The following is a 14,276-nucleotide window of genomic DNA, read 5'->3' as shown; positions in this document are numbered from 1 at the left end:
CCACTGCACTGGATAGAATTGGCCCTAGTGTCCTTGTGGTGTCACTGTCATGATCCACATGTACCATGTACCATTTACCACGTGATGTACCATGTGATCCACATGTCATGTACCCACCTCCACAGCCCATAATCCAGTTGGGACGAGTGGATTGCCACATCACAGCTGCACTGGCCATTCTGACTTCAGTTTCTTTACTGCCAAGTCTAGGAACCTGGGCTTGACTTGACTGTTCTTACCAGGCACCCCCGGTACTCCAGGTGGTGCTCAACGGAGGCAACGCAAAATATGTGACCCAGTCATTGTCTCCTTTGTCCTGGCCATGTGGCCTGCTTGAACTGTAAAAATATCTGCTCTATCGACAGTTTTTTGGTCACATCTGTTTTACTTGCTGACATAACCTGTGGGCCTCTGCTGCCAGAAAACCTGTGTTATACTCTTTGTTCCCTACAGTAGCTAATTTAAAAAATACAAAGACAGGGAGTTCCTGTTGTGGCTAAGTGGGTTAAGGACCTGATGATGTCTTTATGAGGATGCGGGTTCAATCCCTGACCTTGCTCTGTAGGTTAAGGATCTGGCATTGCCAAAAGCTGTGGCATAGGTTGCAGATACAGCTTGGATCCAGTGTGGCTGTGGCTGTGGCTGTGGTGTAGGCCAGCAGCTGCAGCTCCGTTCGACCCCTGGCCTAGGAGGGGCCATGGATGCGGCAGTAAAAAGAAAAACAGGGAGTTTAAGTCATGGCTCAGTGGAAATGAATCTGACTAGTATCCATGAGGACACAGGTTCAATCCCTGGCCTTGTTCAGTGAGTTAAGGCTCTGGCATTGCCATGAGATATGGTGTAAGTCACAGACATGGCTCAGATCTGGTGTTGCTGTGGCTATGGTGTAGGCTGGTGACTACAGCTCTGACTCCACCCCTACCCTGGGAACTTCCACATACCACAGGTTCAGCTCTAAAAAAGACAAAAAAAGTTCCAAAACTTGTCCAAAAAAGTACTTGTTAGTTACCCAAGACTTCCTCTTAACGATACCTCCCTCTGCCACCACAGTGCTCAGAGAATGAATCAAGGTCTCCTCCCACTTAGTCCTGGAGGCCACCTGTCCCTTCAGCTCCCAGCTAGTAGTCTGGGCAGGGTTGAGTCACAGCAGCCAGTCTCACATTATCATCAGGACCGGGGTTGGGGAGCAGTGTGCTCTTGGGAATCTGGGACCCCTGAACTGGAAGATAGGTGGTCTATGGACTCAACGATGGCATTGGTTATCACTCTTGACCCCTCTCTTCCCTCCTAATTGACTGGGAGTTCATGAGAGCAAATGAAGCTAATAGATGTGATGGAGTATAGAGAGTTTAGGAATAAAAGTACATAAGATGGAGTTCCTTCCCGTTGTGGTACAGCAGAAACGAATCCGACTAGAAACCATGAGGTTTCGGGTTCGATCCCTGGCCTCTCTCAGTGGGTTAAGGATCCGGTGTTGCCGTGAGCTGTGGTGTAGATCGAAGATGTACTTTGGATCCCCTGTTGCTGTGGCTGTGGCCTAGGCCAGCAGCTGTAACTCCGATTGAAAACCCCTAGCCTGGGAACCTCCATATGCTGCCCTAAAAAGCAAAAAAAAAAAAAAAAAAAGAGAGAAGAGTACATGTGGTAATTGATTTTCAAAAGAATGTCTGTCTCTTTGGGCAAAAATGATGCACGGAAAGAAATGTGAAGGGACAGGTAGTAAACATTACACATGTGCCCAGACCGTCAGCATCACTTGGGAACTTACTAAGAGATGCCATGGCTTAGGCCCATCTCATTTAGGAGGTGGTGCTCAGCATCTTTTAACTAGACTTCCAGGTGATCCTGAGGCACACTAAAATGTGAAAAGCACTGGCCCAGCCTTTCCCTCTGATTCAGTAACTTGGGGTTAGGGTATTAGTGTTTGGACAGATGGTTATCAAAGGTGACTTTTGACCCTCTTGCTTGGTTGAAGCAGCTGCCCTGCTGGGAGAAGAGGAAACACTGTCTCTAGAGTTTTAAAAGGGAAAACGCCTTCCTTGTTGGTTATTTTTGAAGATTGCAGGAGAGCTTGCCCTGGAATGCTTGTTAAGAAGGAGGCAGGCCTGAAAGAATCTGCCCTCCCCCTCCTACAAAGGTACCGTTGTGTTTGCCTCACCTCCTGCCTTGGGGCCTGCTGCTCCTCAAGCCAGTCCTTAAAAGGAGCAGTGGGTGCCACATTTGTTCTTTCTGGTGCCAGGTCTGTGCTGTTTCACTTCCCCGGCGTCAAGTGGATGCTTAATGAGAAGCTGTGACGTAGGCAGGCCGGCAGGCTTGTTGAGAGAGGCAGCCTCTCAGTCTGTGCTTTCTGTGAGCATCTCTCATTGCTTTCCTCAGCCTCCAGCTCTCCTCCTCGGTGAGGCTGTGGTTGCCCTCTGTCAGCTCTTCCTCATAAGCCCTGAAAGCCCTTGCTCGGGAAGAGATGCTTGCGGGGTCTGTGGACACTGATAAATCACTCAGGAGGCAGAAGTGAAGTGGTGCCTTTCGTTCCCCTTATTCCCTTGACCACCTTAATTTAGTCCCCCAATGAAGACAATATGGCCAAATTGCGATTTTCGCCACTTTTTTTTTTTTTTTCAGGGGCCAGTGCCTTCTTTTCCTGTTATTCCTGTCCCTGAGGCTGGGCTTTGGGACTGGAGCTGATGGTGGTCAGACCTTGCAAACTTGGGCCTTGTTAGATGGCTGGGGATCCCCTGCTTTCAGGGGTCCCCAATTACCTGTTCCTTGACCATAAGAAAATACAATCATGCTGCTCCTTTGGATGGTAAAACATCAGGAGGCATGGAACAAACCCCACGAGGAAGCTCATTTCTGGGGAGTGAGTTCATGAGATTGCTGCTGATGTAAACAGAAGAAAAGAGGAAACATGCTGAGCTGCAAGAGCCAGTGTGCGAAGTTAGGGGGAAATGCTTCAGACATCCTTGTGATCAAGTGGCTGGATGAGGGCAAGAACATTCCCTGTAAGAGCAGGGTCGCTTCATGATGCTTTTAACTCAACCAGACTTCCCTGGGGGATTAAAAGCAACTCACTGTCCTAGAAGCCTGGGTAACTTTTACAAACCATCCCTTGTTTCCCTCAGAGTGTATTGGCCCCAGTGAAGATGAGCCTAGAAAGAAAAGATTAAAAAAAAAGTAGACAGAGATCACAACAAATAGCTACTCCATTTATTCAACAGATATTTACAGAGTGCCTTCTGTGTGCCAGGCTACTGTTAAAAGAGTGCCTTCTGTGTGCCAGGTATGTTTTGCGTACTCTTTTTAATGTTCTTAACTCTTCAGCATAGATATTACTAGTTCCATTTTGCAGATAAGAAAACAGTGGCTTTTAGAGGTTAAAACTGACCAGAGTCACCCAGCTAGTGGATAGCAGACCTAGAATTCAGATTCAGTCTCTCGGATTCTAAGGCCCATGTTTGTTCGACTCTACCATCCGAAAAATACCTCCCTTGCAGTATGGTCTGCTGTTCCTCTCTGTAAGGTGATGTGGACCAGGACAGAGATGCCTTCTACCTCTTCTGCCTCCTTGGGTTTTGATTGTTTGTTTGTTTGGCGGCACCCATGGCATGCAAAACTTCCCAGGCCAGGGATCGAACCTGCACCACCGAAGTGACAACCACAGGATCCTTAACTTGCTGAGCCACCAGGGAGCTCCATCTGCCCTCCTGGTTTTGAGGCCTCAGGTAAAGCTTTCATTCATCCCCCTGCTGGCTCCCTACTACCCTCTGCCCTCTCTGCTGGCAGTTCCTCCAGCTCTGGCTGGGTTTCTGAAGCCATGTCCCACAGAGGACCTCCCGTCTTTGAGAAGTAGGCTCGTCTGTTGTTTGGAGAGGAGAAAGGGTATCCAAGGAAGGCTCCCAGTCTGGCCTTTAACCAGAGGAGCCACGAAGAAACAGACCAGCCTTCCATGGCCCCGAGCTTCGTGGGGGAAGTCTGCACTTCCCTCCCTCTCCTTAGCAGGTCCCATCCTAGAGCAGGTGGGGTGGCCACCATGGCTACTGTTTCAGTTATCCTGAAGGAGGGCTCTCCCTTTTTGAGAAAAGTTCAGTGGTACCCATCTTGCACTACAGCCTCCCTGTAATGAAGAGGTCCTGTTCTAGTCTCCATTCTTTCCAACCCCTAGTGACTCACTCCTGTGATGTCCCTTTCTCCCAGCATCCAGAAGGGAGAGAAGCCCTATATCTCCATAGCCCTTCTGCCCAGCTTTCTCTCCTGCTCCGGTCTTGTGGTGAGTCCTGAACCAGAGCTCTGCCCGAACTCTACCTCCCCATCCCATAGTCAAACGTGCATATATCCTTTAATGAAGGCACATCTGTACAATTGGCAGCCCTGGGGGTTGGGGGAAGTTTGTGAATCTTAGAATTCAAATTCTGGATCACAATTTTTTGGGAGACATCTGAGTTTGGGCTCTGCCCAAACCTGCTCTACACCAGCTCCATCGTATGGGAGTCGTGGGTTCCAGAGCCAGGGCCATGCTCCAAAGTCACATACATGTGGCCAGGAGGCAAGAGGAAAACTTGAGTTTGGAGTCTTTTACCCTTGCCTTTTCATATCTCACAGGGGTCTTCTTTCCATAAGCACAGAATGTTCCCAAGCCTTTCCAGAATTATTCTGATCAGTCTCCACCTCTTCTAGCCCCACTCATGCCGTTCCCAGCCAGCTTTATCACTCCCCACTATAAGAAGTTAGCCTACCCGCTCTTAAGCATCTACCCAGTGCCTCAGCCTCCCACTCAGCTCTGAGGCCAGGAAGCTCCCACCAGCAGGGGCAGCCCACCCCCCTGTCCCCTGCATGGCCAGCAACCAGCCCTGAGTCTAGGGTCAGTCTTTGGCCTTAGCCCTCTGTATATACTGGTCCAAACCCTTACTCTCCAAGTGTGATGTGGGAGCAAGCAGCATGGGCATCACCTGGAGCTTGTTAGAAATGCACATTCCCAGGCCCACCCCAGACCTCCCAAGTTAGACTGCATTACCCTGCACTGTCATGTATGAGAAGCACTCCTCTGAACAATCTGATCTGCCAGGAAGACACCTTCATGTCTCCTGAATGGAGGGAATGGAGAGTAGAGCAAGTGCCAGTGAGGAAGCCTGGCCCTCACACGGTGGAGCCACAGGGTAGGCCTCACAGCGCCAGCAGAGAAATGCCGGGTTTGGTCTGGACACGCCCTAGAGAACCCAGAGAGGCTGGTGAGGCCCAGGGCTCTCAGCAGAGAGGAGGGGAGTCTCAGGCCCACGTGGAGCGGGAGAACTTGGGGACAAAGGGCACACGATGAGAAAGAGAGGGGCGTGCGCCTTCATGAGCAGAGGTGGGATGGTCCCCTTTGGGCTCCTACCACCATCCCAGGCCCTGTGGGCACCTACAGCCAAGGACAGCTCCTGCTGTGCAGCCTGGATCTGCCGGATGACTGGGTTTCCTCCCTCCCTCTGCTGGCAGAGTTGCCATCGCCCACCAGCTGCCTTGCTGGTAGTGGGTGCTCAGGAAATGTTTGTTGAATCGAGAGGAAGCCACAGCTTGTGCGGAGTCTGGATAATTCACCAGACGTGGGCCTCAGGGGAGGGGCAGGAACGGAGACTAAGTGGGAAAGACAAGTCCTGATGTCGTACTTAGCTGGAGTTGCTGTTGCTCTGCCTCTCAGTCCCTGACTGAGACCTTGCTCTGGCATGATGCAGTGTAGGGAGGGGGTGGGTAGAGAAAGTTGGAGATGGTGGGAAATGGCCTTAGCGGGCAGGGCCCCGGCCCCCATTCAGGGTGTCTGACCTGGGTGTGGGGGAGGAGGACCCTGCTATGGGGGAAAGCAAGCTGTCCCTCCCCACCTCTACCCCATTTCAGAGGCTTTCTGGATGCCCTTCCTTGTGCAGAGAGACCTGAACTCTTCTCTTCTGTCCCCAGCTCCAGCCCCAATGGCTGTGGCCTCCCTCTTCCAGAAAGGCAGGAGGCTGCCAGCTGATTGTGAGATCCTGGGTTGGCTGTTCTGTGAGTACGGGACTCTGAGTCACCTGGGAACAAGGCAGGGGCATAGGGAAGGGCCCAGGCCAGGGGGTGACCATGCCAGCTACTGAGGCTGCCTGTATTTGAGGACCCAGGAGCGGGCAGCTGGAGAGGGAGGCCAGGCCCTGGGGAGCCAGGCGAGCCAGATGCTGAGGGCTTCCAGGCCTTGTCCTCTCACCATGGTGGGGGAGCTTGTGGCTGGGGCAGCAGTAAGCGCAGGACAGGGCTTGGCAGCCTCAGAGACCAGGAGTGACGTGGGGATATACAGGGGTACTACCCGTAGGCGATAACACACATGTGCACAGGGAGGTGCCTGGGGGTGTGGTGGGCATCTTGCCCTCATGGTGTCACTCCACTGGAGAGTTTGCCAAACTGCTGAGCCAGGCTGTCGCAGCCACCAGCCATCACACACCCATTACACGAAGGCTCTTGACAATACCTTCCCTCCTCTCCCCAGCCTGGCCCCCTACTCCCAGGAGCTTTTGCTCAGCATCTCCCTGCAGGCCCAGGACCCCCTGTCCTGCTCCTCACACCTCCTGTGCCCCTCGCCCTTTGGCTGCCTCCTCTGGGAGGTCTGCTTCGAGGTACCAGGCCCTGCTGGGCCCTGGCTTTGCCAGACTTGCCTTCTCTGGGCTCCAGGGGCCCTGCTTCTTTGGGGGGCCCAGAACAAGTCTGGGCTTCTGGCTCAGCCTGGGACTGGTTCCACCCTAGAGACTGCTCAGAACCATCCGGCCAGGACACAGAGCTCTCCTGGGCCCCAGGCCTTGGACTGAGCCGACACGTGCTCTCCCGGGGCCCAGGGCTGTTGGCGCCTCCTAGAGAGAGGTCCAGGGGAACCAAGTCAGTATTCTGTGGAGGGCCAGATGCCGCAGGACTGGCTGGACTGGCTGGCAAACCTCCTAACTCCCCTTTTGGCCCCTCTGGCGATACTGATGCTGGGGCTGGGCTGGTTGCCGGGTCACTGGTGGGTCTGCCCAGCTCTATCCTGCTCTGAATCTGTGCGTGTTGCTTCTCGTTCGGAGTCTTTCTGGTGTCTGAGGTTCCCTGAAACAAGAGGTTGGCTCTGCTGGCTGATGAATTCAGGGCTCATGTCCCTAGCCCACCCGTCCTATGCCCAAGTACCCACCTCCTGGCTCTCCAGCTCCTCTTTGCCTTCCTTCACTTCCCACCTGCAGAAACACAGCACATGGCAGACCCTACTCCTCCCCACCCCACTTCATGTCTCACGTGGTCGGCAGCCCACATTCCCCCATGAGAAGCAAGAACCCAAGAGTCTTGGAGGAAACTCAGAGCCAGAAGGAGGCTCCAGAATGCTTCCCTTCCAGCCCGACCTTGGTCCCCAAATCCAACCATCCCCCCTGAGCACTGGCCCCTCACCCCTGATCTCCAGCTGCTGTTTATGGCCAAGCCTGCAGCACCTTGAGTTCTGTGGGGATTCCAGGCATGTCCTGGCCTGCGCTGCCTGGGAAAGGCTGCCTGACTTCCCAGGGGAAGGTAACTGCTGTAATTACCACCAGCCTCCCTGGGCACAAGGCTCTTGCTGCTGCTGCCGTTGCTGATGGCCTCTCCCTACATCTCATTAATCTGCCACCAGGCAGCAGTCAGCCAAGAGGCAGAGGCCCTAGGGGCTGGCACAGGCACCTGGGCCAGTGCCGGTCCTGAACGCCCCCCTCCCCCAGGGCAAGGGTGATCCAGGAAATCTAGGAGCCAGATGCCTCCCTTGACTTTGCTCCCTGCCACGTTACCTGCGGGCCCTGCCAGTCAGCCTCTCTGTCCCCCGAGCTTTGCTGCGTGTGGCCAGTGCCACCAATGGTCTGTTGTGTGGCCCACCCCGAGTAGTACAGCCTGCAAGAGATGGTCCAGGAATCAAGAGAGAATAGGTCCAGGAGTTCCTGTCGTGGCACAGTGGTTAATGAATCCGACTAGGAACCGTGAGGGTTCGGTCCCTGCCCTTGCTCAGTGGGTTAACGATCGGCGTTGCCGTGAGCTGTGGTGTAGTTTGCAGACGCGGCTTGGATCCCATGTTGCCGTGGCTCTGGAGTAGGCTAGTGGCTACAGCTCCGATTCAACCCCTAGCCTGGGAACCTCCCTATGCCTCCCTTGGGAGCGGCCCAAGAAATAGCAAAAAGACAAAAAAAAAAAAAAAAAAAAAAAAAAAAAAAAAAAAAAGAGAATAGGTCCACAGAAGCCCAGCTTCTAAATCAGCTCATGGTCCCTGCTCTTCCTTCTCTCCCAACTCACCTTTGCCATCTGGGGTCAACAGTGGGGGCTGTAACTTTCGGTGGCTCCTGGGACCTAAGTGAGGAAAGGAAATGGGGAAATGATGGGGTCACAAAAGATCTTAAGCAGGAACATCAGTTTTTCAGGACCAGGAAGCTGTTGGTCCTTCTCGGTCCTTCTCAGTCCCCAAAAGAGCCCTGGCCTAGGGGTCAGGGGAACTGGGTCCCTGTGCTGGCTTTGCCACTCCTGGCTAGGTGACGGGCAGAGCCTCTCCAGCCCCAGCCCACTTGTATATAAAATGAGGGACCAGCAATTCAGAGCTCTGTTCTGTTCCTATAACAGGCCAAGAAGAGCTGCCACCCATGAGGGACAACACCTCAAAGGGACGCCAGGGCTGACTTCCTCATGTGCCTTCTCCCCAGACTTTCGGTGGTCGGAACCCAGGGCAGGGGCTTAGAGGATAGGAAGAGAAGTCACGGTGCCCTCCTCCCACAGCGAGGGAGAGAAGGGAAGATGTTCGTCTGTGCCTCCTTCCAGCTCTGAAAATAAGCGATAAACCAAGAGACAGAAAAGAGAAGAAGAGGGGGTGGGGGTGGGGGACAGTGTGGAATCCAAGATGGATGGGGGTGAGGTGGGTGTTGGCTCACCCCTTGTGCTGCCTGCCCTGGCCAGGCCCTCTTCCCGGGGCTTGCTGGAGTCCTGTAGCCTGCAGAGCAGAGAGAAACAGTCAGGAAGCACCCAGGCTGCAGAGCTGCCGGTGGGCGGCCGCCTGCCCCAACCACAGCCCCTGAGCTGAGGACAGCAGGGAGAGGGTGGGCCCAAGAAGGATGGGAAACCCAGTGCCCACAAAAAGCCCTGAGCCCAGGGCCCAACCAGAGGACCAGGCAGATCCTCACCACCCTGGTCCCAGCCCTCCAAGAGGCACCCATGGGCAGCCCAACCCCCAGCCCCACAAGCATGTCAGCCCAACAGGCCGCCCAGCCCAATAGGCCGCCCAGCTCTGCCACCCACGTGGACTTGGCCTTGTCCAGGTCCCATGGGCGGCGCCAGTCACCCTGTGCATCTCTGTGCCGTGCAAGGCGGGCCAGGTCGATCTGCTCCCTCTCTTGCTTCCACTGGGCATAGTCCCAGCCTGCTTCAGGGGACCCCCCTGCTGGCTGCTGGGGAGCTGGGCCTGAGAACAGGCCTGGACTCCGGGGCTCCCGAGCACCCTGCAAGGAGAAGACAGTCAGCACCATAGGGTTGAAGTGGAAAGCACCCCGGGCTTGGCATGGAGATCAGAGTGTCTACTAACCTGCTTCTCTCCCAAGGTTTTGACGTCCCCACCCAAAAATCAGATCTCTTCCAGCTGTCTGCCATGGGGACAGTTTCCACTCATCCATTAGCTGTGCCTTTTGGGCAAGTTACTTAACCTCCCTGTGTATCATTTTCTCCTTCATAAATAGGGATAATAATTGCACCTACCCACGAGGTTGTCACAGGGGCGTGTGGTCAAGCCCAGGGCAAAGAGGCGCCCATCAGCCCTGAGCAAGAGCCAGAACTAGGGGCTGCTGCCACCTAGAGGTCACACCTGGCACATGGCCAGACTCTTACACCCTCCTGACCCACCTCCAGACCCCCACCAGCTTGTGACCAGGGGTCCAGGGAGCCTAAGGGGCTGCGTCACATCTCTGACTTAAACTGTCTCTCACTGCAAGTCCTACCCAATGTGGAGACTGACCAGAGAAAGGAAGAAGCAGTGGGAATTCTTGCCAGTGCTGACTGGGCATGTCCCCACAGATGGGGACATATGTGATTCAGCTTCTATGTCACTCCCAAATGGGGACCACCACATACATGTCCCCATTCCCTCTTGAAGAGGTACCTTCCGTGTAGAATCTGAGCTGATGGCCATCTGCACAGAGGGGCTCGGGCCCAAGCCCCCTCCAGGTGACCCTTCTGCCCCCTGGTTCCTTGCTCTGGTGGGCTTCTCACTTACGATCCGCTTGGCCTAGAGGGAAGTGAGAAAGGTGGCGTGGCAGAGCCCGGGAAGAAGAGGCTGCCCGCCTGATGCCTGGGCATCCCTCACCCACCCTGCTCACCTCAGCTTTGTTTTCCATGGTTACAGCCAGCTCCACCCGCTCCCCCAAGCAGAAGGTACCAATGTAAGCCTCTGCCTCCTCATCCTCAAGCATTTCATTGGCTGCTCCAGGTCCAAGGGTGCTCCTGGCCCAGTTCCGGCTGACCACCCGCTTCCCCTGTAGAAGGAGGTGCTGGGCCATTAGGCCACATGGGCGGCACTGGGCAGAAGCTGAGGGCTGGGTCCTTTGAGTGGTTCCCCAGGCTGGGTTCCAGCCCCAGCCCTCCCTGGAATGCCCACAGAGGAGCTGACTCCGCGAGGCGTTCACATACCAGTGGCATTAGGTTATCCAGGCCTGAGGCCACCCAGGGGCCCAAGACGCCACAGTGGCCCATCATCTCTGAGCTGGGAAATCCAAAGCACTCAGACAATGAGGCTCTGTCCCTCAGACGCTCCTCCTTGCATTCAGCCCCAACTTCTCTGTGCCCCCGGGGTTTGGGGTTTGGGAGCGGCCTGTGCTTGGGGGCACAGATGCAGAGCTCTGAGGCTGGAAAAGGGCATGAGGAGGCTTCCGTTTGGTCACCTTTCAGCAGTGCCTCTTTGGGGATAGGGGCCAGCAGTGGCCTGGGCTGCATGAGGTTGAGAGCTGGTAGGTTTACCCCAGAACATGAATGGGGAAGCAGAGGAGCAGGGGCAGCTGGGCCTCCCCCTCCTAGCCAGCACCCGACCACCCCCCACCTCCCAGCTCTGGAGTGGGGCTTACTCCAGGAACCTGGCTGATGGTGACAGTGAGGCCGTCAGGACGGAGGAGCTCCGGCGTGGTCACCGCTATGCCCCCCTGCTCCGCCTGCCGACGGTCTTCCTGTATCTCCTGCAGGAGGGCCTGGGGTCAGCACAGGCCATACCCGCCCCAGATGCACAGAGACAGAGACACTGACAGGCCTACACAGAGAAACACCGGTGAGACACCAGGGGCAGAGGCACCCCATCATGGGGTCCCCAAGACCCTCTCAGAGCCTCTGAGATGGAACACACCCACCCTACTCCTGGCCCCAGGCCCAGAGCCTGCAGGGAGAGATCACCATGCAGGGGTCTGTAGGTCAGATCTCGAAGGCCAACTCAGTCAGTCCTCCCGGCCCGTCACAGCCCACTCACCTGGTACCTGCGCAGTAAGGCCTGGTTCTTCTTGCGAAGGGCAACTATCCTCCGGTCCAGCTCTGCATCCTTCTCCTCCTGCCTGCTCATCGGGGACTCAGCCCCATGAGGCCCCTGCTGAGGGCAGGGGGCCCAAGCTCCTGACTCCTGGGCCCAGGCCTTCCTAGGTCCTCAGCTTTCACATACCCACCCAACCATACTCTTACCACCCAAAGAAGAGACCCCAGACCCAGAGCTAGGGTCCCATGGAAGGCCCCAAGCCCCCACCCCGCTAGACCTGCCTGTCCATCTCTCTGCCTCCTCCGGGGTTCAGGTTAGGGCCTCATATCCAGGCCCGCAGCTCCCAGCACTGGCTGCCCCTCCCCCAGGCTCTCCAGGGAGCGCCACTGCTGAGCAGAGCCTGGAATGGGAGTTATAAATGGCTCTGGCAGCGGAACCTGCCGTGACTGGGAAGTTGCCAGGGGATTCAGGAGGTCGGGGGGAGCTGTTTGGCTCCCAGGCCCAGAACCGCAGTGAAGAGAAAGGTCCCTACTCCGTCCTGGGCTCCCAGGCCCTGCACCCCACTCCCCAGGCCTGTGCCCAGCTTGTGGGAAAGAAGCGCTCCCACAGGCCCAACCTCTCTAGGCTGCGAGCTGCTGGCAGTCGGGGCAGGAAGGAGCCGGCTCCATGGGCAGGCCCAGCCCAGGAGGCGCCCTGGGAACAGGGTGCCTCGGCATTGAGATCCCTGGGTCCCTCTCTTCTGGCTGCTGAGATTCCGTTGTGGCCAATGCCCCTGCCCAGCTCCCCCACCCGCCCCGGCACAGCCCTCTTCCTCCCAGGCCCAGCTGTCCCCAGCTGCCCCAGAGTGTGGCCGCCTGATGTCCCAGCCCCAAGAAGCCCCCCGCCAAAGGCAAGGTGCCACTCACAGCCGAGTGCATGGCCACAGAGGGCACCGAGAGAATTCCAGAACAGTCTTGGGGGAGCCAGAGCGGGAGGGAAGCCGGAGCCACAGAGCCGGGCCTCTGCCGGTCTCTCCCTGCCGGCTTTGCAGCTCAGCACACGAGATCATGTTGTGATTACAAAAGACTCCTCTGGGCTCCCAGCCAGGAACTCCGCGGCCACTGCCCCCACCCATCCACTCTCAGAGGGCGAGGACCCAGGGCACCAGCAGCCAGCTGGCCCTGCCCGGCACCTCCCTGCCCCAGCGTCCCCAGACAGACTGGTAGGGGTTTCTTCCTGGCAGGCTAAGCCCCCATAGAGGGCCTGGCTGCCCCAGGCCCTGTGACCCAGTAACACCCCTGCCTGGTCCTGCTTGCAGACAGAGGGGCACCTAGGAGGCCTCTGTCCCTCCCATTAGTAGATAAAGACCTACAGCCCAGCCCACTGCACTCCCTGGTATGAGGGACCACCCCCACCCCCCACCCTCAAAATGAGCCTCACCTCACTCTCCTCATCTGCGCTGATTTAAGTAATTCAAAGGGATCAAGAAGCTCACTTTCCCTAAGCCACCAAGTACTACTGCATACCTAAAATAACACTATTAGTCATGCATTCCTTAGGTGGAACATAGCCTGTATTTTATTTTGATTTTTTTTTCTTTGTAGGGCCTCACCTGCAGCCTATGGAAGTTCCCAAGCCAGGGGTCAAATTGGAGATGCAGGTGCCAGCCTACACCATAGCCACAGCAATAGGGGATCTGAGATACATCTGTGATCTATGCCAGAATTTGCAGCAACGCCGGATCTTTAATCTAATGAGTAAGGCCAGGGATCAAATGCACATCCTCAAGGACACTATGTCAGGTTCTTAACCCATGGAGCCACAACAGGAACTCCTGGCCTGTATGTTAAAGTACAGCTGCTTCCCTTGCTATGGGGAAATTCCTGCAGGGCCTGTGCCACCACAGCTCAGGCTCCTGACTCTGGGCCCTTCCTGGCCATGTTCTCCGGGGATAGTCCTTTCAGCCTCTCGGATCCTGAGAAAGGATGCAGCTTTTCTTGGGAAAATTTCTCCCCACATCTTCCCAGTACACCTGAGGCTGCTGTCTCTGCTCAAGGGAGCAGCTTGTCTGGTGATCCCAACCCTTAGATCCCAACCCTTGGTATCAGGAGCACCTGGTTCAATAGTAATATGTCCTCTGGAGTTCCCACCGTGGTTCAGCGGAAACAAACCCAACTAGTATCCATGAGGATGCAGGTTCGATCCCTGGTCTCACTCAGTGGGTTAAAGATTCGGCATTGCTGTGGCTGTGGTGTAGACCAGCAGCTGTAGCTCTGATTTGACCCCTAGCCTGGGAACTTCCATATGCCCTAAATGGGGCCCTAAAAAAAAGAAAAAAGGGCAGAAAAAAATTAATACAAAATAGTAACATGAAGAGTTCCCATTGTGGTGCAGCGGAAACAAGTCCGACTGGCACCTCTTCCTCCCTCCTCCCTGGTAGTATGGGAAGAGGGAAAGGGGCTGGGCTGCCATGTTTCACCCTATGCCTTCCACTGCGCCAAACGGAAGGCCCCCTGGTGGCGTTCTTCCAATTTACAATGGCCTGTTGGGATCACAGCCTTTGCCCTTTTCCAGAGCATATATAGCGTCATCCCACTTGGTTATTAAAATAATTATAAGGAGTTCCTGTCATGGCGCAGCAGAAATGAATCCGACTAGGAACCATGAGGTTGCGGGTCCGAACCCTGGCCTCACTCAGTGGGTTAAGGATCCGGTATTGCTGTGAGCTGTGGTGTAGGTCACAGATGCAGCTCGGATCTGGCATTGCTGTGGCTCTGGTGTAGGCCAGCAGCTACATATCTGATTTGACTCCTAGCCTGGAAATTTGCATATGCTGCAA

The 14,276-nt window shown here is 55.6% G+C and overlaps 1 protein-coding gene across 1 annotated transcript; it reads right to left on the bottom strand.

Annotated features, from left to right (window-relative positions):
- Positions 3,183 to 12,521, bottom strand: C1H15orf52 (chromosome 1 C15orf52 homolog). Its single transcript, XM_003353393.4, is given in 12 exon segments — positions 3,183 to 7,068; positions 7,151 to 7,193; positions 7,770 to 7,869; positions 8,266 to 8,319; positions 8,892 to 8,950; positions 9,256 to 9,455; positions 10,109 to 10,234; positions 10,326 to 10,481; positions 11,067 to 11,174; positions 11,459 to 11,572; positions 12,364 to 12,449; positions 12,452 to 12,521. Coding segments are annotated over 12 exon segments (1,659 nt in total). The 5' UTR covers positions 12,507 to 12,521; the 3' UTR covers positions 3,183 to 6,510.

This window comes from Sus scrofa, chromosome 1, assembly GCF_000003025.6.
Source record: "Sus scrofa isolate TJ Tabasco breed Duroc chromosome 1, Sscrofa11.1, whole genome shotgun sequence".
Classification (NCBI taxonomy): Eukaryota; Metazoa; Chordata; class Mammalia; order Artiodactyla; family Suidae; genus Sus; species Sus scrofa.
This window is presented reverse-complemented; position numbering and strand designations above follow the sequence as displayed.